A 27,606-nucleotide genomic window follows, 5' to 3' on the forward strand; every position below is an offset into this window, starting at 1 on the left:
TAGTATGTAAGAACTACTTTGGTTACAACTTAAACCCCCTTAGTTCTCACAAGAACCCTAGCTCTCTTTTCTCTCACCCTTTGCTCAAACCCTTTGATGCCCTTGTAAACACTCAAAAATTCAACCTTGAATTATCTCTTATATTTCTCCCTTAAAAATTCACTCTTGAATTCTCCTATCTTACTATTGACCTAGCCCCTAAAAGTCCTATTTATAGATCATAGGACTTTAGTACACTTGTATTAGGAGTAGGAGACTTAACCCTAGTCAAACTAGGCCCAAAACATGCCTAAAACCCGTAGGAAAACCGAAACAGATCGAACTTCAAAACACGTGATGACCGGTCTCTTTATGCAAAACCTCCAGACTTCATCTCGGCTTCCAAGTGACCAGTTGTTTCCAATAACTCCTCACGATCTTCTTCTCGGCACCTGCCCCACGACTCCAACCTTGCATCAAAGGCAAGCCAACTTCAACAGACGATATACTGGCGACATCTAAAAACTTGTATTTCCACTAATAGTCTTTGAGAACCAAATACATTTCAACATAACAGTCACACGCTTAAAGAAATGATATATGAAATACAGTGCCCAAAATTACAAATACAATTACAACTAACTCTCACAAGTAGAATATAAGTAGAGACTAAAACACAAATAAACACCCAACTCATAAAGAGTTGATGGAATTATTGCGACTCAAACAACTGCAAACACAAGCTGCTCAATCATTTCATATGTCTTCAAATCACAAATAGAAATGAACCACAAATCTAAAGTAGATCTACAACAGGAATCTCAATTATGCAAAAAGAAACAAACTAAACAACCAAGCGCATACATTAAAGCATCACCAACAGGCAGAAGAGGAAAAATGGAAGGAGGAGGTAGAGGAGAAGGGAGGGGGATAAGGGGATGAAGCCCAAGGGGGTGACGGCTGAGTTTTTTTTTTTTTTTTTTCCTCTCACTCTCTAGGTTTTCTAACTACCACTGATCGGAATTCCTTTGTTTATTTGATTTTTAGTGTTGAGCGTATTTGAGATAATTCAAGTGAGTTTTTGGCTATATTTAAAAGTTTTTATGAAAACTGATATTTAAAAGTTTTAGTTCTTCATCTGGAGGTATTTATAATGTGATCATCCACACATGAGCTGGCTATTAAATGGCCAGAAGTTAACTTTGTTCAAATTTTTTTCCTTGTGTGGCATCCCAAATTCTCGAGATTGATTTGATGGAGATCGTCGGATTGCAAGTCTGATCGCTTGATTCTATCCTCCTTGAATGTTCTGAATTGACATCAATCTCCTTGATTGCTTTCCTTATATGATTCTTGTCACATGCATAAAAACATTTGGAGGTTTTAGGTTTCTGAATACTTGGCTTGACATCTTGTGAGACATTGTGACTTCCAGAGTGTAACATCTAGGGAAAAAAAATAATAATGATAATAATAAAATATATTTATTTCACCTTAATTATGAGGTTTTTAAAAAAAAAATTATAAATTATAAAAATAAAATAAAAATATATTAAAAAAAGGCAATGTGTAAGCCAAACCTTATTCTTCCCTTCATTCTTCCCCCCTTCCCTTATACATTCTCTTCAAAAATCCGATGTTGATCTCAAATTGGGATGAGTTGTAAACCTATTAGAGATGAATCACCTAGTCTAGGCTAAGGGTATTAATTTCATAAACTAAGATAAGATTGTGGGATCAAGGAGATTGAATTTGGGTGAGGAAGAGAAGGGAGAAATGAAGGAAGAGAAGAAAAAAAAAATCTCTAAGGTGAGTCAATTTCAAAAATTTTGGTTTTAACTTTGTGGTTGTGTGATTTTAGTCCCTTAAAGAATAATTTGAGTCACATGAGTATTAAGGAAATTGAATTGGAAGGGTTTGAACTTCTATTTTTGGATTGGGTGGATAGAGCAATTTTTCAAGTGTGGGTGTTGTAGATTTTGGTTCCATTTTGAGTTTTTGATGAGTTCAATTAATAGGTATGAAGTTTAGAAGAGTTTTAGAAGTCTTAGGAACAACTTGGAGGTGTTAGAATGGTTGAAAACAACTTAAAACCAAATCTGGAAAATGTCATTTTCTACAAATTTTCAGCTAGCAAGCCTCATTTTGGCTCTCGTTTTCTCCCAATACTTTGAGTGGTTAAGGAAGTCAATTGTTGGCTTTTAAATTAGACATGGCAAGGAACAAAAACAAATTTGCTTCGTCGAATTTGGTTGAGTTTTGATATGTCAAACACATGTGCAAAGTTTGGAAACAAAATCTGTTTTATGCAAAAAGCCAGCCACAAGCCCAACTTTGGAGCTAGTTTTCTCCTTCGTTTTAGCTCCGCTTTCAGTATGGTTTGTTGGGTTAGAAACTAGAGATATTAAGCTTCAAAACTACTATAAGTTTCCCCATTTTCGTTGACGTTTGGTTGGCCAAAATGTCTCACAAAATCTGGGATTTAGTATGAAAAACAAGGGAAGTTGCAGGAATTTTTCTTTAGAAGACAATGAGCAGTAACCAGAAAACAAGCCCACTCGCGGCTCCGGCGAGTTGCGGAGCATGGCGGCTGTTTCGGCAGCCTCTGATGCCATATTTTTAGTCCATTCGACTCAATCTCTCGATCTGATTCCAATGGTATAGGTTTCGGGTTGTTTCGATGGTTTTAGCTTGGAGAGTAGGGTGCACTCTTTGTGTTAAGAGAAAAAGTGTTTTTATAAAATTAGAATTTCTAACCTCATTTATGTTATTTAATTTTTTTTAAAATCTAGGAATAGGAGAGAACCCGACAACCTTCGAAGGGTAATTTCGTCATTTTAGCTTCTTGGACACGAGGTAGGGTCTCTAACTTTTTCCCCAATGATTAGATTATATCACTTTTAATCTTGGTGTTTATATATAGTACTAAATATGAATATCTTATTATTTTGCTTGGTGAATACTATTGTTTTATTTTATGAATGTTTATTGAGTATTATTTGATGTTTGATGAATATTACTATCCATGTGATTAAATTTGAAATATTACTATTTTTTGTTTGAATTATTATCATTCCGCAAAGATTATCATAAATACAGTTGTGTTGGGTCTGTGTACAGTTTAAGTCATATTTAAGGGGTCAGAGAAGGCTTTAGATATATCTGAGTAAAAAAAAAAAGTAGAATATATTCAGGTGACAGGGGCAGAGCTTGAATATATTGAGGTGATGGGAGCAGGGCCTCTAATGAAAAGTGAAAGTTGAGAAATTCGTAAACAAAATAAACATGGGGTAAGGGACGGATAGGCAATAATTTATATTTTAGGGTGTTCAGAGCCATAGTGGTAAAATGCATGGTATGTGACATGTAGGCTTGATGTCCTAAAGTATGAATTAGTGGGTTTAGAAGGGAGTGAGTTCATGACATCATCGCATATGCATAACACATTTATCTTGTAATTGTTTAATGCATGTCACTTTGATTAGCTATGATAGCTAGCTTTGAAGGGGATGTTACAGTACTCTACTGGGCATTAAAATGCTCACACCCTAATAGATGATGCAGGTTCCAATACAAATCCTAAGGAATGAGAAGTTCTAACAGAGGACTAGATCAGTGTTGTTAGTTACTGTTTGTAAAATTATTAAGGAATAAATTGTTGGAATATTATTCTAGTGTGTGTACCTAACTTTGCGCTACTGCGACTCTGACTTTGTTTTTATTAAATAAGTTTGTAATATTATTGGCTCTATTTCTATAATACCATAGTTATAGGAGTTTGTTTCTATAACTGTGGTATGATTATCCCTTAATTCGGAGATAATCCCTATTTTCGAATCGGGTCATGATACAGAGTCTTTAGTCTTGATGGAAAAAATCCATCGATGTTTGGGTGGCATAGGAATCCAATAGTCCAACCGAGAAAACTCCTAGTTTTATCCATTCATCATTTATTTATTATTTAATTTTATCATCAAGTCGTAAGGCCTCACTTTTAGTCTTATATTATACATAATATGATATTGTACAAAACATGGCATTCTCGGTTGTAGCCCTAGATGCTAATAAATGAGTAGCATATATTTGAATGAGGCAATTATTTTTAACAACCCCCACCATATTGCTTGACATTTCGTCAAGTGAGACCAAACCACAAACTCCTCTCTACCCCATGCAAGTTTCTCACCTCCAATTCATCCATAGGGTTAAGATCAGGATCTTTTGACCAATACCTCGTTTGTGGGTGTACATAGGCACTAGAGATTCTATGTTGCCTAAAGTGATTTTTGGCATAGTGTAGAAATTCCTTACGACATGATCTTCAATTATAGAGGTCTAAAATTATGATTGCATATATTTGATTTCAAGGTAATCGGCGGATCAAAGACCATTACTGTTAGGTCATAGAACATCAACTAGTGTTTTAGTTTGTTTAGAAACAAAGTTGTGTATTTGTTATCACTTTACAATTTTATAAGTCAAAATTATATTTTTAGAGCTTGAGGGTGCAGAGAATGTCATAATGAGTTCTTAGGAATTTTCGGTGTATTTTTTAGATTTTTCATTTATTTATTATGAATTTAAAAGTTAAATAAAAATAAAAATATTGAATAGGATAGCACGACACAAGGCAACAGCTAAAAGTTGTCGTCAATGTTTCCAACAAGTGCCGTCCCACGATTGCGACACATCTCATTTTGATTACTTTTTTCAAGTTTATCTTAAACAATTTATACAAAAAAAATTAAAAATAAAAGAGTATATCGAAAATTGCTACAAACTCTTTACGACATGATCTTCGATTATGGAGGTATAAAGTTATGATTCCACATATTTAAGTTCACAATAATAGGTGGATCAAAGAACATTAGTGTTAGGTTATAGAACATCAACTAGTGTTTTAGTTTGTTTAGAAACAAAGAGGAGTTTTTGTTATAAGTTTACAATTTTATAAGCCAAAATTATCTTTTTAGAGCCTAAGGGCATAGAGAATGTCACAATAAGTTATTAGGAATTTTCGGTGTTTTTTTTTGGAATTTTCATTTGTTTCTTATGAATTTTAAAATAAAAATAAAAATAAAAATATTAAATAGTATAGTGCGACACATGGCAGTAGCTAAAGGTGATGCTGTCAGTGTTTCCAAAAAGTGGTGTCCCACAATTATGCCACATGTATTGATTACTGATTTCAAGTTTATCTTAAACAATTTATACAAAAATAATTAAAAATAAAAAATACACTGAAAATTGCTACAAACTTCTTATGACATGATCTTCGATTATGAAGGTCTAAAATGATGATAATGTGGCGCCATCATGGTTTCTAACAGGTGACGTCCCACAATTGTGTCACATGTCATTTTGATTACTGTTCACCCGTTTTGGTGTTTACTCCTGAGGTGGAAGGGCGAAGTTCCCTACTGGCTTGGGGACCACTTGTTGGTCGACAAGTCAGCTTTCTTTGGTGTGTGAGCGTGCCACTGCTAGTAATGTAAATTCTAGAAGACTTATTTTTAGAGTGGATAACTTGCGCCTCAAGTTACTGACTTCTAAAACAAATGATTGTGAATTTGGGTGAGGAATATCTCCCAAGTAAGTTCTTTTCTTGCCTCAGACTGGTGAGGACTTTCATAATTTATCTCAGTATCAAATGGTTGTTCTGGCCAGAATAGATAATGAAAAAGTAGACTGTTTCAGGCAGAACTGCCTTTTACAAAATTAAGAAGGGAGAAATCAACTCTAAAAAGATAAAAATATGGCTGGAATCCCATTTCTGCCTGGGTAGAAACTTCTGATTCGGGCTGGACTGGGTATGTCTGTGTTGGACTGTGCTGTCAACAACTTTAGCTGCTTGGCTTCAGCTGTAAATCGATACCGAAGTTCAATTTTGGCAGAGCTTTAATCTACTTCAAGCCTTGGGAGACTTTTGAGCGGGCAGAACTGCAGCTTCTTCAGTTTGAAGGGACAGAAGTGGCTATTCTCGAGGATTTAGCAAGCTGGAACTGTGCTGTAAAATTTGTTGAGGTTTTCATATTTGCGAAAACTCAAACTATGTTTGTCTTGGCTTTTGCTGAACCAAATTTGTAACGAGAGGGATCTCGTTTTCAGAAGACTTATTTTCTAAGTCTGAACTTTGGAATTCTGATCTAAAGCTGTTTTTCTCTTGGGATCCAAGTGAGCTTTTGATTGTTTTCTTGTTTGTTTTTGTTTTTTTGATTGATTGATGAATTGAGTGTCCTTTGTTTCTTTGCCTACTTTCGTTTTTATAAGAGACCCTCCTAAGGAGGTAATTTTTAATCCTAAATAATGGGCGGCAAAAAGATCTCTTATAATGTAAAGTAAGAAGAGTTTCTTATCAATCAAGGCAGATAGGTTCTGAGCAGTCACCTCCTAAAGCAGTCCCTTCCCTGGTTTCCTGGGTGGCAGCTTTCTAATTCAACCAATGTCACCGTCTGTGTGGGCTTTTTTATGGCGGTTTGGCTCTTTTTCTTTTGTATTTTCTGAATGGTTCCCTGTTTCCCGTTCTAATTTAGAAAGCGTGATCCGTGAATTCCTTGGGAGATGGTGTATTGATTTGGAGCAAAATCTCGAACACATATGGGTTTTTGATCTTCAATTGGCAGTGTTTCAGAGACGTCCCTTTCACATTTTAAACTTTAGTTGGAATTGCTGACTTTTTCAAAGTTGAGGTAATCACGTGGATGTGTCCTTGATCCCTTGGGTTTGAACCTAACAAAAATTACGGGCTGATCTTTGAAGCCCATTTCGAAAGTTTTCACATTTGGGCTTTCTTTGGGCTGAGGCTTCGTTTTCAACATTTTTGGTGTGAAGCCCAATCTGTTTGGATCCTACATTTGTTTTTTCCTCAAGTTTTTGGGCTAGGCAGGCAATTTTATCATGGGCCTGTTTTTTGGACTTGGGCGTGTCGAATTTGGGCCCAAACAATGCCCCCTAAGTCTGAATCGTTTTGGAACGGTTTCAGACTTAATGTTTTGTCATTTAATTCGCGCGCCAGTTTATTCCGTGTTTTCGCCCACGTCTGCCACGTTTGCCTGCTACGAACTAGAGTTCGTGGGAAAACGGCTAGTTATTAGCTAGTTACTAGCTAATAATCATCAGGTGCCGTCCCATCTTCTTCTTCCCACGTTTTTGAGCCCCTCCTTAAAAGAAATTCAAATTCATAGCTTCTGAAAAGAAACCCTAAACCTTCCGACTCTTGTTCCTGCGAGCTTTTCTTCGAGATTTCCATAGCTTTTCTCCCTTTCTTCTGCTTCTTCCCCTGAATCAGAAATGTCTTCCCCAAGGTCCCGCGCTCAGTCTTCTTCCACTCCAGTTCATCCCGATTATATCACTGGGAACGGGATTGATGCTCACGCGATAGAAATCAGGAGCAAGCTTTATCCCTTTGTCCAAAAGAATCTGGACGAGAATGTCCTTTATTTGTTCGAGAACACCCTGGTGTTAGGGCCTCACTGGTTTGGTCCTGTTCCAGCTGAGATGGCAGAATTGCTAAAAAAGGATGCCGAGGCTCCTTTGTGTTTTGAGAACTCTTCTGCCCTGGCTTCTTATTCTTGGGTCAGCAAGAATTTGAGCCGGTCCTTCCCGTCCAGCGAGGTGAGGAACAGTCCGGTCAAATGGGCAAACTGGATTGATAGACTTTTTCCGAGATATAGGGGTCACTGGAGGAGAGCTGGGATTTATGACGCCATTTTTCTGTCCAAGCAGTCGATTAACAGAGATGAGAATCTGCTTGCCGCTGCTTTATGCTTCTGGAATTCTGCCAGCAATACATTTGATTTCCGTGTGGGTCCTATGACGCCAACCTTGCTGGATATGGCCCAGATCTTTGGGTTCAGGCCCCATGGTAGGCCTGTTGATGCCGTTGGAGATTATCACAGGCGAAGGAATAAAGAGAAAGTGGCCACTCCTTTTACTATCCCTCCAGCCGTGATCAACCAGAACTGCTCTTTCTCCAACTATCTGAAGAAATTCAGTGCTGAGAAGGACAAGGATCAGCAACACATGTTGTTCCTTCTGTATTGGCTGAATCGGTTCGTTCTCCCCAATCGGTCTTCTGCAGTTCTGCTAGAGTACAGACATTTGGCAGAAGCACTTCACAATCATACTGATGTGGGGCTTGGGCCTACAGTTCTGGCTCACCTTTTCAAGAATCTGCACACTGCCACCCTGGAGAATCCACTGAACCTGTCAGCCTCTGGCGCATTCTGGATGATCCAGATCTGGCTGCAGGTTTACTTTCCAGAACTAAGGTTCCCAGACATAGTTATGCCTGAAGACCAAGTCCTGGCTCTTCCTTTGATGTCGGCAGAAGTGCCCGAGCGTTCTATTGAGGAGTATTTGATGCTCTTCAGGCATTGTACAAAAAGGTCGGCAGCTCAGTGGCAAGTGGTGATCAGAAGGACCTATCCTTGGTTCCAGACCGGATTTCGGTTGTTTGAGAAGGAGCCAGAAGATGAAGCTGCCAGAACAGACTTCAGGAGGAAATTTCTGAGCATTACTCTGCCCAGAGATCTACCTCATGGTGGGGGCAAACCTCCAAACTATCATCTGGGGGCAGAAGTCTACCATCCCAACTTCTGCGCAAGGCAGCTTGGTTATCCCCAACTCATTCCGCTGAAATCATATCAGAGTTGTAACCGGGCCTCTTCTTGGAGGGATGCAGATGATCTGGAAGTGCACAAGGATGCCCGGTGTGCAGTGAACAAAATCAACAACAGCACGGATGCCCTCTATCCCTCGTGGGAGCTGAATTCCTGCAGTTCTGCCGATTTCGACGCATGGTGAAAAGCCAAATTCCAGGGTCTGCCTGCTTCAGTTACTGCCCTCAAGGTGCTTTTTGATGGTTGGGAGAACTGGGCCATTTTTGCGGATGGGGATGCCAAGACGCACATGATCCAGACTATCAAAGACATCAACGCACAAATCATAGAAGGTAGATTTCTGATTCTGTCTGGGATTCATTCTGTCTTGATGATCGATTTCTAATGTCTATTCTGCCTGTATCAGATCCTTCTTTGACCAGCGTAGGTGGGCAGTCTGTTCATGCTGGAGAAGTGATTGGTAAGTAAGTTTTTTTTTTAATTTTCTTCTGTCTTTTCCTGCTGGATTGGTTTCTAATGTCTAACGCCTTACTGCAGTCTCTTCTGTTATTGCTGCCGGGGACTTGGAGCTCCCCTCTGCAGATGAAGGAGATGAGGTCCAGGCAGAACAAACACCTACCGAGGCCGCTCTTTCTGGCAGAAGAAAAAGAAAAGGACCTGCCCCTCCTTCGGACAATACCACGCGGCCTGGTATTTCAGGTAAGCTCGTGATGTTCCAACCATTCCCTTTAAATTTATTATGTCTTGCCTTCTTTTCCCTAATACTGCTTTTTGTTCTGTGCAGCTGGAAGTCCTTCCCCTCCTCCTACCAAGTTGAAAAAAACTTAAAAAGAGGAGTGAGGAGGAGTATGTCGCTGCGGAAGAAACGGCAGTAGTTCCCACCACTACCGCTGGGACGGACGAAGAGCTGCGAGAGGCTTTTGAGGAGGTGGAGCAGGAAAAAGAACTGGAAGAGCTGGAAGAAACGCCTCAGGAAAAAACGGCAATGGTGGAAGGGGAGGTGAGTTTTATTTCTGTGATTTGCATCAATTCCCTTCTTGCCCCATTTCTTCTGTTCTAACCCCTGTTTTGTATGAGGAGATCCCTGCTGAGGTGATTGCAAAGAGCATTGCCTTGGCGCAGAAGCAACAAGGGGGTCCAAGGGCTGAGCTGACCAGCTCAGAACTGGCCTTATTTGAGGATGCCGAGGCAGAGCACTCTACTGCCTTTCCAGCGGCTGAGGATCAGGCGGAGCGGTCTGCATCAGAGCCTGTGGATCAGGCAGAACTGTCTGTTGTAGTTCCGGAGGCTGAAGTGGAAACAACCGCCGCTGCCCCTGTGGTTGTGGTAACTTTCTTTCTTATCTGTCCACATTTTCCTGCAATTCTCCCTTGTTCTTTATTTTTAACTGTTGCAGCCTTTTCAGGTAGAAGTGCCTACAGCTGTTGGCGTCCTGGCAGCGGTGACCAGTCCCTTGAAGCCTCCCATTGTTGCTGTAAGTTTTCATAACTTTTGGGCCTTTATTTTCCACTTTTTGCCTGGTCTTAACTTATGCTTTCTTCTTGCAGATGCCCATTCATTCCCTTCCAGGATCTTCTGCCATGGCTTCTTTTGCTGATCCAGAACTCGAAGAGTTTGAAGCCATGGATCTGGATGCCCAATTGGACATACTGGAGAAACTCAGCTCTCCTCCAGGCAAGGCAAAATCTAGGGCAGTGGAGGAGGCCATGGAGAGGTTGAAAATCTGCAGTCCAATGAGCTGGAGTTTGATCAAGACAATGAAGCCTTAAATCAGCTGATGAAGGACCTGGACCTGCTTCACAGACAGAACATAGCTCCAAAGCCTATTCTTGAGATGGGCCTAAGCTTGGCCAGAGATGTGCTCAACCTGCATGATCGCTATGAGGATCTTAGGCCTACTTTCAAGACTTCTGAATTCTGCAAGGCCACTCACGAAGCCAACTTGGCTGATTTTGCAAAGCAGAAAGCAGAACTGGATCAGATGGTGGCCGGATACAAGGAAGCCAGGGCTACTGCGGACAAGCTGGAAAAGCAGATTGAAGAGCTCCAAAAACAACTGGCAGAATGCAGGGAGGTGCAGGGCAGGCTTGGGGCTGGACTGAGTTCTAAGACCAAGGCTACTTTCCTTGTGCAAAGTATGGTTGCAGCTTCCAGGCCAGCCTTGGAAATTGCAGAGGCTTCAATTCATCAGGGGGTGCTGCTCCAGAAAGAGCTTTCTGTCAAGAAGGCGAACCTGCAGGAGACTCTTAGGAAACAAGGATTTTAGTTTCTTCTTTCTTTTTATTGTTCGAATAATTTGCCGCGAAGGTGGCTATTTTTATATAAGCTTTCAAAGCATTTTACTGCTTTTTATTTATTCTTGATGCAATAACCGGACACGGTTTTGAAAGTGAAAACAAAATAACTTTAAAGCAAAAATAGATCTAAACAAGATTCTTTTCAAGAAACAAAAAGGGTCAATCTTGTTCCTCTTCTATCCCGGGATCTGTTTGTACAGCCTGCGAATCCCACATGGTTGGATAGAATTTCTTTAACCATTTACCATTGATTGGGGCAAAATGAATAACTCCATCTCGGTCCTGCAACCTGTATGCCCCCATTCTGAGGATTTGGTTAATTATAAAAGGGCCTTCCCATGTAGGTGACCATTTCCCATATCCAGCTATGTGTGCTCCAAGGGGCAGAATTGCCTTCCAGACTATCTCTCCCTCTTCAAAACTCTTGTTTCTGACTCTTTTGTTGTAGGCCCTTGACACAGCCTGTTTTCCTGCTAAGAGTTTGTTGAGGGTGTCAATTCTGCTTGCATCCAATTCTTCTAATTCCAGCAACATGGCTTGAGAGTAATCCTCCCCAGTGAGACCGTGCTGGTGAGCAATTCTAAGAGACTGGACTGCTATCTCCATGGGAAGAATTGCATCATGGCCGTAGGTTAGAGCATAGGGGGTCATGCCAGTTGCTTCTCTCTTTGAAGTTCTGTATGCCCACAAAGTTTCTGATAACTTCTCATGCCACTGCTTTGGATTCTTCTCCAGCATCTTTCTGATGATATTGATAATCACCTTGTTACTTGATTCTGCCTGTCCATTAGCTTGAGCATAGTAAGGAGTAGATTGAAGCAGTTTGAACTTGAATGTTTCTACCATATCTAGCATGTCCCTAGATATGAAAGAAGAACCCTTATCGGTTGTGATTGATTCTGGAATGCCAAACCTTTGTATGATCTGTTCTTCTATACAGGTGATGATCTCTTGAGATGTTGTGGTTTTTACTGGCTTGGCTTCTACCCATTTGGTGAAATAATCTGTGGCAACGATAATGAAACAGTGCTGCTGGTTGCTGGCTGGATAGATTTTGCCAATGAGATCCATTGCCCATCCCCTGAAAGGCCATGGTTTTACTACTGGATTCATGGGAACCGAAGGGGCCTGCTGGATTGGGCCGTGCCTTTGACAGGCCTCACATCCTTTGGAGTAGTTGATGCAATCCTTCATCATGGTTGGCCAGAAGTAGCCATACCTTCTGATTAACCAGCACATCTTTCTTCCCCCTTGGTGAGCTCCACAGATCCCCTCATGGGTTTCTCCCATGACTTTCATGTATTCTGTCTTTCCGAGGCACCTTAACAGTACCTCATCCTTACTTTTTCGGACCAAATCTTCATTCCACATGAGGTAGTTTGTAGCCATGATCCTGACTCTTTTCTTAGAGGGCAGAGTGGGATGTCGTAAGTAAGTCATGATAGGCTCCCTCCAATCGTCTTCAGTGATCAAGGCAGAATTGACTTCTATCTCCATTCCTCTAGTCAAAACAGATGGTAGACTTTTCCTTCCTATCTTGATGATCCTTTGGACGCAGTCTTATGGCATTTGTACGCCTGATGCCACCTGAGCCAGTTCATTGGCTGCAAAGTTTTCCTCCCTTGGGATGTGCTCCCAAGTAGCTTCTCTGAATTCTGTCAACAGATTTCTAGCTGCTACTAGATATACAGCCAGAGAAGGATTTAGACACTTGTATTCTCCAGCAATCTGTTTTAGGACAAGCATGGAATCTCCCAAGATCTTCACGAATTGGATTCCTAATTCTACCAACATCTCGAGCCCTATAATCAAAGCTTCATACTCGGCCCTGTTGTTAGTGCACTGGAAATCTAACTGGAAGGAATAGCAATGTTTGACCCCTAATGGTTCTTCCAGAACAATCCCTGCTCCTGAAGCTTTATCTGTCTTTGATCCATCAAAATATAATTTCCAAGGTGTGAGATGAATCGAGTAGATTGGATTGTTAAAGCAAACATGAGCTCTAGTTAGCAGATCTGCATTTGCTATGTCCAAAGAATCCATGTTTTCAATTTCCTATCCCGGGTGATCTGCCAAGAAGTCTGCCACAGCTTGCCATTTGACAGCTCTCTGGGGGACATACCTGAAGGTGAATTCTGTCAAAGCCAAAGTCCATTTCCCAATTCTGCCCCTCAGCATTGGTCTTGTTAGCATGTATTTGATTAAGTCTGTCTTGGTAATGATGTAGATAGTGTGTGGCAGCATGTAGTGCCTGAGTTTTACAGCAGTGAAATGCAAGGCCAGGCAAAGCCTTTCTATTGCGGAATACCTTCTCTCCACTTCTGTTAATGCTCTGCTTAGATAATAGACTGCTTGTTCCTTTCCTTCTTTGTTATCTTGAACTAACAGACTTCCAATGGATATTTCTGATGCAGACACATAAAGCTTGAGTGGTCTGCCCCTTTTTGGCGGGGACAGAACTGGTGGATTTGAGAGGTAATGTTTTATTTCCTGGAAAGCCTGTTAGTGCTGTTCTTCCCATTTGAATGTCTGTTCCTGCTTCAGCCTTAACAGGAAAGAAAAAGGTTGGATTTTTCCCGCAGAATTGGATATGAATCTCCTTAGAAAATTGATTTTCCCTAGGAGACTCTGAAGTTCCTTCTTGTTCCGAGGTGGTGGGGCTTCTATGATGGATTTTGCTTTATTTCTGTCAACCTCTATACCTCTCTGGTGGACCAAGAACCCTAAGAAATTTCCTGCTTGGACTCCAAAAATACATTTTTCGGGGTTCATTTTTAGTTTGTGTTGCCTCATTCTTAGGAATGCCTTTCTCAGGCTTGCTATGTGATTTTCTTCCTCGGGGGATTTAATCACCACGTCATCTATATACACTTCCAAGGAATGTCCTATCATATCATGAAAAATGGAATTCATTGCCCTTTGGTAGATGGCCCCTGCATTCCTCAAACCGAAGGGCATTACAGTATATTCGAAAGCACCTATATGTCCTGGACACATAAAGGCTGTCTTGTGGATGTCCTGTTCTGCCATCATAATCTGGTTATAACCTGCATTGCCGTCCATGAAAGATAGCATCTGGTTATGAGCAGCTCCATCCACTAGCATGTCTGCCATTGGCATAGGATATTCGTCTTTAGGAGATGCCTCATTCAGATTTCTGTAATCCACGCAGATTCTAACTGCCCCTGTTTTTCTTTTGAGAACAGGTACAATATTTGCTAACCAATCGGCATAGACGGCTGGCCTGATGAATCCTGCCTTGAGCAGCCTTTCTATCTCTTCTTTGACCTTTAGTTCTGTGTCCATAGACATTCTTCTTCTGGCCTGTTTGACTGGAAGGTAGCTATCTTTAATTGGCAGCTTGTGCTCCACTAACTGCCTGTCCAATCCTGGCATCTCGTGGTAATGCCAGGCAAAACAATCTCTGAACTCCTGCAAAAGTGCCATGAGTTCAGCCTTGAGTGGTTCCTTTAACAGTGTGCTGATGAAAGTAGGCCTTGGATCTTCTTCTGTCCCTAAGTTTATCTCCTGTAGAGGATCCTCCACTTCTGGCAGGGAGTCATCCAGTGCTGCCGGTGCAAAATCTAATACTTCCTCTTGTAAAATTTCCTCCTCTTGTTCTTTTGTGCTTTCATGGGTGAATTCTGCCATATTGATGGCTGGATTCTGTATGAAAAGCCTCCTTTCTCCCCAGTATATCAACAATCTTTTTGTGATGGATCGGATTGTTGCAGCTCGATCCTTGTCCAGTTGATTGGGACTAAACATCAAAGTTCTGGAAGTTCAGCACAAAAAGGTCTATTCCAGTCCTCTAGAGAACTGGCTAAACCTTCTTCAATGAGTCTTTGGGCCGTGACACCATGGGGGTGGCCGTTCTGATTGACTCCAAGGAAAGTGAAAGGACCGAGGTCATCATGATAATACTTTGCTTCAAAGCACATGGCAAAGGGCAGGAATGACCGTGGATCGGCCTCTATAATCTCCATGCAGCCTTCTTCATTCCATAGTGCTAACTGCTGGTGGAAGGTGGAAGGAATACAAAGGCTCTGGTGAATCCAATCCCTGCCAAGTAGTGCATTGTAGGTGGTGGAAGTAGTGTCTATAACAAAGAATTCTATTTTCAACTCTTTGCTTCCGACTATGACATCCACGTCTAAGATGCCATGTATTTTTGTGATGCCCCCAGCGAAGTTGGTGACAGTCAATCGTGTTGGAATCAAATCTTTCTCTGTTCTGCCCAACTTGGTCAGCATTCTGTGGGGTAATAAATTAATGGCTGCACCTCCATCTACCATGATCTTGGAAATAGGAATACCCCCAAGATTTGCCGTTATAAACAAAGGCCTGAGGTGATTTGCCATTTCTCTGGTTGGCTTGGAGAAACAAAGTTGCTCTGAAGCTGGTTTATTGGCTGTTCCGCTTGTCCTGGGGTTGTTTGCTTGTGGTTCTGGTGGCTCCTCTGCTTCTGCCAATCTACATTCAAAGCTTTCCTGAGAGAAAACATCTCCTTGCAGAGCGCTTTCTTGTCCCTCGGCAGCCCTGAATTTACCTGGTAGGATGAATACCATATTAATTCCCAGATCACCCTGTAGGAGGTCTTCTAATTCTGCGCTAAAAGCTTCTGTTTATGGGTCCAATTCTTCACCAAACTCCATTAATTCTTCCCCGTATTCCTCCGTCCAGTCATCCTGCTCTGCTACTCCGAGGGGCTCATTCTGATCATCTGCAGAAGGTTCATAGTCCAATTGCTCTTCTTCAAATTCCTCAGTGTAGTCGTCTTCTCCTTGTAACGGGGTAGACCCGGATTTCTCTGGTGCCTGCGTTGTGTCGGGACGACTGTTGGATGACGAGGCTAGATGGATAGGAGACCTGGTTGGCGATTCTGTTTTCAGTAATTCCCTTGACTGGCAAGCTTTCTGTTCTGTCTGGGGAAGTGTTTCAGGATTTTTTCCTTTTCTGGCAGAATTGGGTTGTGAACGTACCTGCGTATTATCTTGGCTCTTAAGATATGTGCAGTATTGCCTCTGGATTCTCCTTTTCTGAGTTCTGGTTAGCTCCAGAGTCGGTCTACCGCTTTTCCCTACGGAATACCATCTACCCTCTATGATCGTTGCCAAGGGTTTTTCGTTTCCGGGTGTCTTGACTAGTATTTCCTTTCTGGGTTGCTTCATCCTCCTCTCGCTGTATTGTGTAGGCCTAAGACAGCTCTTCTGCCTTGTTTTGTCTCGGGATGAGGTTCCAATCCTGTCAAAGACACTAGGTGTGGGCTGATTTTGTCTGTCTAGAACCACCTCTAGCTCTGTTTCACATTTGCACCTACTGCAGAGCACTACCCCAGCCGAGATGGTCGCTCTTGGTATCTGACTGATTTCCTTTATGATTCTTCTGCCTCTGCTGCAACCAGCATCTGTCACTGGCTCAGTTTTCCTCTGTTCTGACCAATTTAAATTGACCATATTGACTTGTGGTTGAGGAAAAGGATCCATTGTGACCGATGGTGGTTTTTCTGCCAGTTTCAACCTTCCTGCCGTTATCCCTTCTTGTATTACGTCCCTGAAAACAACACAACTATTGGTAGAATGGTTCCAAGAGTTGTGCCACCTGCAGTACTGTCTGCCCTTGAGTTCTTCTGGCTTCGGTATTCTGTGAGGTGTTTCGATTGCCTTCTACAGTAGCATTTCGTCGAACAAGGCATCAACCTTGGTCAAGTCAAATGAGTAAACCTTGTTTTGCGTTGGCTTGTTTGGAACGAATCCTCCTGTGAATGGTGGTGGCTTTTGGTCTTTAGGTGGCTTTGCAAGGGCTTTGCAACTAATGGGATGTTTTAGTTTTGCCATTTCTGCCACTGAAACGTCTTTCTCTTCTTATTCTTCTGCATCTTCTTGTGATTCCACCTCAATCAGGTGGATTGAAGAAGAAGGGGTTTTATAGTATGTACCTTTGGAGGAGTTCCTCCTTTGCTGTTCTTCCCTGAGTAACTCCTCATATTTGGATGCCTTATCAGCCAGTTCTGCCAGATGTCCGAACAACATCCTGTCGAACCTTTTCCTGAGAGAGATTTTAAGGGCGGCTTGGGCCATCTGGATGAAGTGTCTTTCTTCCATAGGGATTCGGCACTTCATTTTGAGCTTTCTGAACCTGGTTATGAAATCTTGGGCCGGTTCGTCTTCACTTTGCTTGAGGGCAGCTAGATCACTGATGGTGACTTCTGGCTGAATCCTGTAATAGTAGTCATGGAAGACATTTTTCATCTGTTCCCATGTTTGAACAGAGTTAGCTGGCAGGCTGGTGTACCAGGTAAAAGCTTGTCCAGAGAGAGAATTGCCGAAAAGCCTTAATTTCAATAGAGGGTTGTTCTCAATAGCTATGCATTGGACGGAGAACCTGCCTATATGTTCAACTGAGGAAGCATGGGGGTCCTCCCCATTGAACAGAGTGAAGTTTGGTACTTTGAAACCTGGAGATAACGGTATTTGATCGATATAGGCTGGGTATGGCTTTCTGTAAGTAGGCCTTTCCCCTTTCCCCTCTTCTAGCCTCGGGCTCTATGATTTCTCTGATCATTCTTTGTAATGCTCCTATGTCATTCAAAGCATTGACGGGGGGAAGATTTTGTCCCTGCTCTGGCTGAACGTAATCAAACCTGGGCTCTGCCCTGTGTGGTCTGGGTGGAACTTCCTCCCTGTTTTCTTCCTGCTCTTCGACTTCTAGATGATTCCTCCAGTTTGCCCCCGGTCTATTCCTGTCATGATTAGCAAAAAGGTTATTCCCTCATCGGCCTCTCCTCCCTCTTGCAGGTGGAGGGAATGGATTAGGGTCCATCCTTCTGGGTCTATATGGCAATACTGCCGGTGGTTCAGGCAGAAGCGCCAAAGGTTGATCATGTGGGGCCACATGAGGTGGAATGGGCTGAGGTTCTGGCTGGTTCTGAGCCAGTGCCAGGTTATCTGGTTGGGCTGGGGCTTCATGTTCTTGATTAGGAAGGGCTCCTTCCCTCGGACCAGCCTGAATTTCTCTGTGGTCTGGCACTCCAGCCATCTGTGCAACTAGGGGATTTTCCTGGTATGGCCATGTTAGTCCTGGCGGAGGGCCATAAGGGAAATCCAACTGCTGGATTACAGGATCTGGGTTTGGGATTCTGGCCATGGCGGATTCTCGGTCCTTCTGGAACTGTCTGTTTACCTGCCATTGCATCATGGCTGTCATGTTATTGAGAGTGTCCTGGCTCCTTTGTACTGTGATTTCTTGTCGGAGTACTGACTCCTGTATTTGATTCATCTTTTTGGAGCCAGTCCTGGAACGTCTACTTCCTGTACTAGCGTGGGCAGATTGTCTGGCATCGCTTTCTTCTGACTCGAGGCCTTCCCTGAGAACCATCTTGTTTTTCTCCATATCTGGTGTGGGTTCTGGCTAGATCTTCCAGTATTTGTAAATCTGTGAATGATTCTGTCAGGGTATGTATACTGAGAAGTCCCACCGGGCGTGCCAAATTGTTCACCCGTTTTGGTGTTTACTCCTGAGGTGGAAGGGCGAAGTTCCCCACTGGCTTGGGGACCACTTGTTGGTCGACAAGTCAACTTTCTTTGGTGTGTGAGCGTGCCACTGCTAGTAATGTAAATTCTAGCAGACTTATTTTTAGAGTGAATAACTTGCGCCTCAAGTTACTGACTTCTAAAACAAATGATTGTGAATTTTGGTGAGGAATATCTCCCAAGTAAGTTCTTTTCTTGCCTCAGACTGGTGATGACTTTCATAATTTATCTCAGTATCAAATGGTTGTTCTGGCCAGAATAGATAATGAAAAGTAGACTGTTTCAAGCAGAACTGCCTTTTACAAAATTAAGAAGGGAGAAATCAACTCTAGAAAGATAAAAATATGGCTGGAATCCCATTTCTGCCTGGGTAGAAACTTCTGATTCGGGCTGGACTGGGTATGTCTGTGTTGGACTGTGCTGTCAACAACTTTAGCTGCTTGGCTTCAGCTGTAAATCGATACCAAAGTTCAATTTTGGCAGAGCTTCAATCTACATCAAGCCTTGGGAGACTTTTGAGCGGGCAGAACTGCAGCTTCTTCAGTTTGAAGGGACAGAAGTGGCTATTCTCGAGGATTTAGTAAGCTGGAACTGTGCTGTAAAATTTGTTGAGGTTTTCATATTTGCGAAAACTCAAACTATGTTTGTCTTGGCTTTTGCTGAACCAAATTTGTAACGAGAGGGATCTCGTTTTCAGAAGATTTATTTTCTAAGTCTGAACTTTGGAATTCTGATCTAAAGCTGTTTTTCTCTTGGGATCCAAGTGAGCTTTTGATTGTTTTCTTGTTTGTTTTTTTTTTTATTGATTGATGAATTGAGTGTCCTTTGTTTCTTTGCCTACTTTCGTTTTTATAAGAGACGCTCCTAAGGAGGTAATTTTTAATCCTAAATAATGGGCGGCAAAAAGATCTCTTATAATGTAAAGTAAGAAGGGTTTCTTATCAATCAAGGCAGATAGGTTCTGAGCAGCCACCTCCTAAAGCAGTCCCTTCTCTGGTTTCCTGGGTGGCAGCTTTCTAATTCAACCAATGTCACCGTCTGTGTGGGCTTTTTTATGGCGGTTTGGCTCTTTTTCTTTTTTATATTTTTTGAATGGTTCCCTGTTTCCCGTTCTAATTTAGAAAGCGTGATCCGTGAATTCCTTGGGAGATGGTGTATTGATTTGGAGCAAAATCTCGAACACATATGGGTTTTTGATCTTCAATTGGCAGTGTTTCAGAGACGTCCCTCTCACATTTTAAACTTTAGTTGGAATTGCTGACTTTTTCAAAGTTGAGGTAATCACGTGGGTGTGTCTTTGATCCCTTGGGTTTGAACCTAACAAAAATTACGGGCTGATCTTTGAAGCCCATTTCGAAAGTTTCCACATTTGGGCTTTCTTTGGGCTGAGGCTTCGTTTTCAACATTTTTGGTGTGAAGCCCAATCTGTTTGGATCCTACTTTTGTTTTTTCCTCAAGTCTTTGGGCTGGGCATGCAATTTTATCATGGGCCTGTTTTTTGGACTTGGGCGTGCCGAATTTGGGCCCAAACAATTACTTTGTTCAAATTTATTCATATAAAAATATTTAAAAATCAGAAAAATTCATCGAAAATTGCTACAAACTCTTTACCACATGATCTTTGATTATGAAGGTCTAAAATCATGATTCCACACATTTAAATTCACGATAATTGGTGGATCAAAGAACATTAGTTTAGGTTATAAAACATCAACTAGTGTTTTAGTTTGTTTCGAAATAAAGTTGAGTTTTTGTTTATTTCTTTTGAATTTTAGAAAGTTAAATTAGAAAATATTAAATATTAAATTGTAAAGAATGACACGTGGTAGCAGCTGAAAGGCACATCGTCAATGTTTCTGATTGGTGGCGTCCTACGATTGCGCCACATTTGATTTTGATTATTTTTTTCACAATAAATATGGCACACTTCCAGTTCCATATTCTCAAAACGAAAAAAAGAAGAAGAAGGAAACAAAATGAAACAGTTTTGTGTGTATGGGGTTTGAAATCAAATGCACCATTTAGGAGTTGCAAAACATTTAAAAGCATAAGACAAACGATTTCGTTTTCTCTCAAAACTTTTAGGGAAGAAAAGGTCATATTCTTCGTGAGATCAAAATAAAACCCAACATCCAGATATGAGACTAAAGCATGCAAAATGTTAAATTTGAATTTGATGGCTTATGTGGCAATTTGACACTTTGGAAAAAATTTAACCCTACTCGAAATGCAAAACATCATCTTATTTTATTTTATTTTTTTTACACAAATAGGGCTCATATGATGCATAATGTTTTGAAAGTGTAAATGATAGTGGGATCCATGACTAAAAAAATATTAAAATAATGTTTGACATCAAGATTTTTGATATGTTATTTTTGACATATCTCTTCTAGCCTTCAAATTCATGTAGGATTTGACTATTTTGTTGGAGCAATTTTAACCTTCAATTTTTGTCATTTCATGTCCATGTGGCAATTTGACATATCAGTTGGAGATGCTCTTAAAATCACAATTAAACACACCACCCTACACTTCCCAGATTCGGTTACTTAATGTCTCCGTCTTTACCTTTTGTACTGTAGGGTGGGTTTAGGGGTGTATTCAATTGGGATTTTAATTAATTGTTTTGAAGCTTAAGGGGGGTGTATTGAATTAGGATTTTAATAGATTTTTTTGAAGCTTAAAATTCTGGTGGTATTCAATTATGATTTATAAGTAATCAATAAAAATCTGATGGTATTCAATTAGGATTTTAAAATCATCAATGCAAGTCTGGTGGTATTCAATTAGGACTTTCAAAAGATTAAAAAAAGTACGGTGGTATTAAAAAACTTACCGATTTTGAGGTATTTCATTAAATAATGTATTCTGTGAGACTTTTCAATGGGTGATATAAATACCAAACCCCATAAAAAATCACAGCCTATTACATCTGATTCTCATGTTGGTTTGTTTTGGGAGAAAATGAACAGACATCCTTTGCTGTGGACAAGGTTCTCATCTTTTCTCTTCACATGCTTGTTACTATTTTTTTTGTCTCTATTTGTATTATCTGTGTTGCAAAGCCTACATACATCCTTTGCCGTGGAACAGACAGAGAAATCAATCTGTAACGATTGGTTGGTTTGTTGCGCACTACCCATTTAGGAATGATTTTTTATTATTATTTCATAAAATAATATTTTATTACTTTTGTAAAAACGTTTCGTTAGTAGAAGCCACTGGGTGCACAGATGCTTATCATCGTTGAGATTTCCTTGTTTTATTCTGATCTAAAACTAGTCTTTCTTATCTTTTTTTATTATATATATAACACTAATAAATAGTGGACGGTGGAATGACTAGAAGAAGTCCATCAGTAGGAAATTTTCTTGCGTTAGGATGCTTTATTTCTTGGTTTGAATGCATAGTGTCACACCCCTGGATCGGCTCCACCGTAGCACTATATTGTCCGCTTTGGGCCCCCCTCTCTACCCTCACGGTTTTGTTTCTGGGAATTCACGAGCGACTTCCCAGTGGGTCACCCATCCTGGGATTGCTCTAGCCCCAACTCGCTTAACTTCGGAGTTTCCATGACTCCGAAGCCAGTGAGCTCCCAAAAGGCCTCATGCTAGATGAAGGCGGTCTTGTACATATAAGGCACATCACCCCCTCTCCGTTGGTCAATGTGGGATATTACATAGTGTTTGGTCTTTTAGTCCCACTTGGGAGAAAAGGACCACTGTGCTACGATTTTTTTATTTTTTTTATTTTTGATAAAGATGAACTTTCATTAATAAAGACCAAAGAAAGGTCATATAGAACCACCGAGACTACACAACATGAAAGTTTATTTATGAAAGTATATGAAAAATAATCATTTGGGCCTCTAGAACATGAAAAATAATCAAGAGTTTACATACCAATCAATTAATGAAAGTTTATCAAGTTATATATGCAATGATATTTATTACATACTAATAAAAGTCTAATCTTTACTTTTATTTGCTCAGATTGGTGTATCATTATAAGAAGATTGAAGCATATTTTATTGGCTCAAGAGTATCCAGGTAACTACACATCACTAAAAATTTAGGACTTTCTTTTTTTGCAAGTATGAATTTATACTAATTGCCTTTTCTCATGTGCTTATTTGACTCTATCATTGTTGTTTGACGTAAAGTTGTGAAAATTATGTGTGATATATGATATAGTAGTAAAATAAGTTTCTCTTACGTGTATGATGTAGTAAAATGAAGGATTCACAACAAGGAAAGAACAAAGGAAAAGGCAAAAGTTCCGATAATTATGAACTTTGGACCAAGGAAGAAAGCGATTGCATGTTAGAGCTATTGGTTGATGGTATCAGTCGAGGATGGCGTGAAACTAATGGGTCAATAAGTAAGCAAACAATAAATAAAAAAAAGAGTAATTCCTCGCCTAAATGAGAAAACTATGTCTCCTAAAACATATAACAATATCGTGAGCCGAATGAGATGGTATAAGAGGCAATTTGACAAAATGACTACTCTTATGCGTAACAACTTTGGATTTGGGTGGGACCCAATTACAAACAAGTTCACGGCTAGTGATGAAGTATGGGAAAATTACTTGAAGGTGAGCTTCATATTATATGCTATGTCACTTACTAGTTTGGTATAATATTTTATTTATAATATATTAACAATTATCAATTTTTTTTTCTTTACTAGTCCCACCCAAGTCACAAGAACCTTCAGACAGAAAGTGTTGCTAATTATGATGATTTAAAAATTATGGTTGGGGGTGCAACTGCTACTGGGAATGGTTCACTTGCATTAGGTGTTAATGATACCGATGCAACAACTTTTAGGGACGAGGAAAAGCTAAAGTTTGGGATGGAAGGCTTTATATATGATGCTGCCAATGAGACATTTGTAGCACCAAGTCACTATCAACCATTTTTTCCAACCTTCATCACCCTACCAATCTACACCACCCCTTGAGTCCTCTTTAGGTTTTGAGGCTCCTCAAGGAAAAACAAGTCAAAACAAGCGAAGTAGATCCGAGTATGAAGGGAGTTCTAACTCAATTGGTTCCACCAATCAAGCCAAAGTTCTTGAAACCATATCCACCAATTTTGAGAAAATCTATGTTCTAATGGAGAAAAGACAAAGAAATAGAGAGAATAGTATTTGGGATGCTATGAAGGATGTACCAAACTTGGATGACAATGTTCAATACAAGTTGGTTGAATTGCTTAATACTAAAGTAAAACAAGACATGTTCTTGAAGATGTCACCCGAAGAGCGCTCATCTTGGATATCCTTCAAATTGGGATGAATTGTTATTTGGATCACCCTGGTTTTTGGGTGAGAATTGTTTACTTTGAATTGTTGAACTATGTATTTTGGTTATGTCATTTTGGTTGAACTATGTATTTGGTTTAATTTGTTGTATTTTGATTGAACTTTTTCCTATTTTTGTTGAACTATGTATTTTGGTGGTGTCATTTTGGTTGAACTATGTATTTGGTTTAATTTGTTGTATTTTAATTTCCATGAATATGCTATTTTTTTTCACACCATAAACAAAAAGTGGTGGCCAACTTAAATAATATGTATGAAAATCACTAGAAACGATAAAGTAATATGACCAACTAAAACTATCATCTATACAGAGTAATATGAGGTCCTCATGCAGACAGTACGTCTCCATTAATCACTAGAAACAATAGCTCTCATTTCATTAAAATTGATTGTTCTAATTAATATGTATGTGAATTCTTTTTTATTTTTTATAAGCATGTGAATTACATGATAAAGAATTAATTTTTAATCTTTTATTTTCTTTGTAGTCTCATGTATTTGAATTCTACAAATAATGTCACTTTCTGCAATTCCTAATTTTTTGGTTAATTTTGATATTTTTTTTTCACAGCATATATTTTAATATCTACATACAATGTCATACCCGAGCATATATGAAGATCATGATAGAGAGGAAGAAGAAATTGATGAACAGGAAATAGATGAAGAATTGGATGAAGAATTTTGATGAAGGCATTAAGATTTTACTTATGGAAACTCAAACATTAATACATGTGCTACATCAGTCTGAAGGGGATGAAGGACATATTGAGCGTTCGCTAACTCGACGACAAATTACTACCGTTGGATATAATTATATACATCAGGCATTGAATGATGATCTCGCAATTTTCCAACATGTATATAGGATGTATCCTGATGTGTTCCAAAAGTTATGCACTATCCTTCGAGAGAAAATACTCTTAAAGGACACAAGATATATTTGTGTTGAAGAAATGCTAGCAGCATTTTTACAAATTGTCAGTCAAAATTCTTGATATTGTGTCATTTGTAAAACATTTGGGCAATCACAATTTGCCACAAGTGAAAATTTTCACAAAGTTTTGAGGGCTTTAAATACAATAGTATCTGAGTTAATGGCTAAACCACGATCAGGAGTGCCAGCTAAAATAAGAGAAAGTACAAGGTTTTATCCTTATTTCAAGGTAAATGACAACCATTCCATAATATTATTATTAATGTTACTATCATATTATTATTATTATTATTATTATTATTATACCATTACATTTTTGAATTATTATAGGATTGCATTGGAGCTATTGATGGAACACATATTCCAACAATAATGACGGGACGCGATGTCAGCAACTATCGTAATCGACATGGAAATATATCCCAAAATGTATTAGCAGCTTGCAATTTTGATTTGGAATTCATGTATGTCCTTAGCGGATGGGAGGGTTCGGCTCATGATTCAAAAGTGTTAAGTGATGCTCTATCAAGGAGGAATGGTCTTAAAGTTCCTCAAGGTAAATACTTATCTTTTTGGTGGGAAATACGTTTTTATTTCTATGTGACATACTAATATATATATATATATACTATATAATTAGGTAATTATTTCTTTGTGGATTGTGGATTTGCCAACCGACGCCAATTTTTAGCTCCGTTTCAAGGTGTGTGATGTCATCTCTAAGATTTTGCAGGTCATGGTCGTGATCCTGAAAATGAAAATGAGTTGTTCAACCTTCGCCGTGCGTCCTTTAGGAATGTGATCAGAGGATATTTGGTATTTTTAATCGCGATTCATACTTTTTAAGTCAGCTCCTCCATTTCTATTTAAAAAACAAGTAGAGCTAGTGTTGGCATGTGCATCAGTACATAACTTTCTTCGTAAGGAGTGTCGTTCCGATGAATTTCCTATTGAGCCAACTGATGAATCTTCATCATCTTCATCCTCATCAATACCAGTTGATGAAGAGGACAATTTTGAGCTGATTTATCAAACCCAAGACCAACAAAGAGAGGATGCTAACACATGGAGAGCTAGCATAGCTTCAGCTATGTGGAGAGATGCTATCTAGGTCATATGAGGAGATGAAGCTTCAACAAATGTTTATTACGTCTTGAATAACTTTTGTTTTCCTTAAGCCATGTCTAGTTGCTATATGACGTTATTGTTATTACTTTTATTATTTGGTTATTTCATGTGTATATAATTTTTTATTTCATATGAAATCCTAGAGCAAATCTTTTGATTCTTTGGAGAATACAAAAAAGTCCTAAGTGAATCATAAGAGTATCATGTAATTACAATCTATTAAAATCATAAGTAAAATATTGTAATTACAAATCCTGCTGAAATCCATTACATTAAAATCATGTGATCACAATCTATTAAAATCCTAATTGAATACAAGTCTTCTGGTCGGATTTTTAAGTAATCAATAAAAGTCGGGTGGTATACAATTAGGATTTTTAAGTAATCAATACAAGTCCGGTGGTATTCAATTAGGATTTTTAAAAGATAAGAAAAAGTACAGTGGTATTCAAAAGCTTACCAATTTTGAGGTATTTCATTAAATGGTATATTGTGTGGGACTTTTGAGTGGGTGATATAAATACCAAACCCCATAAAAATCTCACTCTCATGTGCATGATTCTAACGTTTGTTCAATTTCTCTTTTGGGAGAAGATGAACATCACGCCTCTTCTTCTTCAAAAGGAGATTGATTGTTGGGTGTGGCGGATGTTTATGCTTATGTGTGTTCTTGTTCAAGATATGGCAGAAGAAGAAGACGAGATACGAGCAGGACACCTATTTGAAATGGTGATGAGCTGGAGGTGGAACTTGGCATTAGAGGATTGATTGAGGATGATGACGGTTGTCTAGGCTTCATATAAATCCAAAAATAAAACCACTAAAGAAAACAAAGAATACACTATGAAAAAGCCCCCCAAAAAAAAAATGTATGTGCAAATTTAAAAGGGCAAGCAAAGAAATTATGGATGATGTTGATGAGTTATCTTCAAATATCTACATAAGAGGTGCACTACGGGATGAGTCAGTTGATCCCATATGCAATATCTATAATTAGGTTTTTTCATTTATTTTCTATCCTTTGTATCCAAACAAACAAAACCAGTATTATATTCGGGATATAGGATAACTATGTGCAACTGCAGGGTAAAACAAAATATAATTACACAAAAGAAAGTCAAACAACCTATCCTATATAAGAGCATCCACAGTGGGAGGGTGTATTTTCTGGAGTGTAAAGCCATTTTTACATCCCCTTTATACCTCCAGGGGTTGTAAATGTTGTTTTTACTATAGTGGGGAAGATGTAAATCTAAAGATATCTATAAATAAAATAAAATAAAATAAAGAGATATGTATAATTGAATTTTTTTTTTTTTTGTCTTAATTCGTTTTTGTGTTAACTTTATAAAATTAATTTTGTCTGTGTTAGGTTCATTTTATTTTTTCAAACAAATAGACCTAAAAATATTTAAATTCGGAAAAGATATGATTTCATCCAAAAAGAGTCGTTGGATTGTAAAGTACATTTAATCTAAACCGTTGGTATCTTATCATAATTTTGCAGACAATTCAACATCCATTATTGTTTCTAATTTGCATACAATTCAAGATACGACATGATAGAATTTGATCTAATCTTCAACTGTTGGATCGGATTCTCTTATCTTCATCTCAACCCTTGGATCAGATTCTCTTATCTTTATCTCACCCCTTTGATTCTCATACAGATATCATTGATTTCCTATCAATATCAAACCTATCTCCACCTTCACTTCATCAAACGTATCTCTACCTTCACTTCATCAAAATTATCCATCTTATCTGAAGTTCTTTCTCCTT

General features: G+C 39.3%; 1 protein-coding gene and 1 pseudogene across 1 annotated transcript; both read left to right on the plus strand.

Moving 5' to 3' along the window:
* Positions 22,665-23,396, plus strand: LOC18766485 (uncharacterized protein At2g29880). The gene is given in 3 exon segments (XM_020570967.1): positions 22,665-22,823; positions 22,825-23,028; positions 23,124-23,396. Coding segments are annotated over 3 exon segments (636 nt in total).
* On the plus strand, positions 24,857-25,807 carry LOC18766500 (annotated as a pseudogene).

The sequence above is a fragment of the Prunus persica genome, chromosome G8, assembly GCF_000346465.2.
Source record: "Prunus persica cultivar Lovell chromosome G8, Prunus_persica_NCBIv2, whole genome shotgun sequence".
Taxonomy (NCBI): Eukaryota; Viridiplantae; Streptophyta; class Magnoliopsida; order Rosales; family Rosaceae; genus Prunus; species Prunus persica.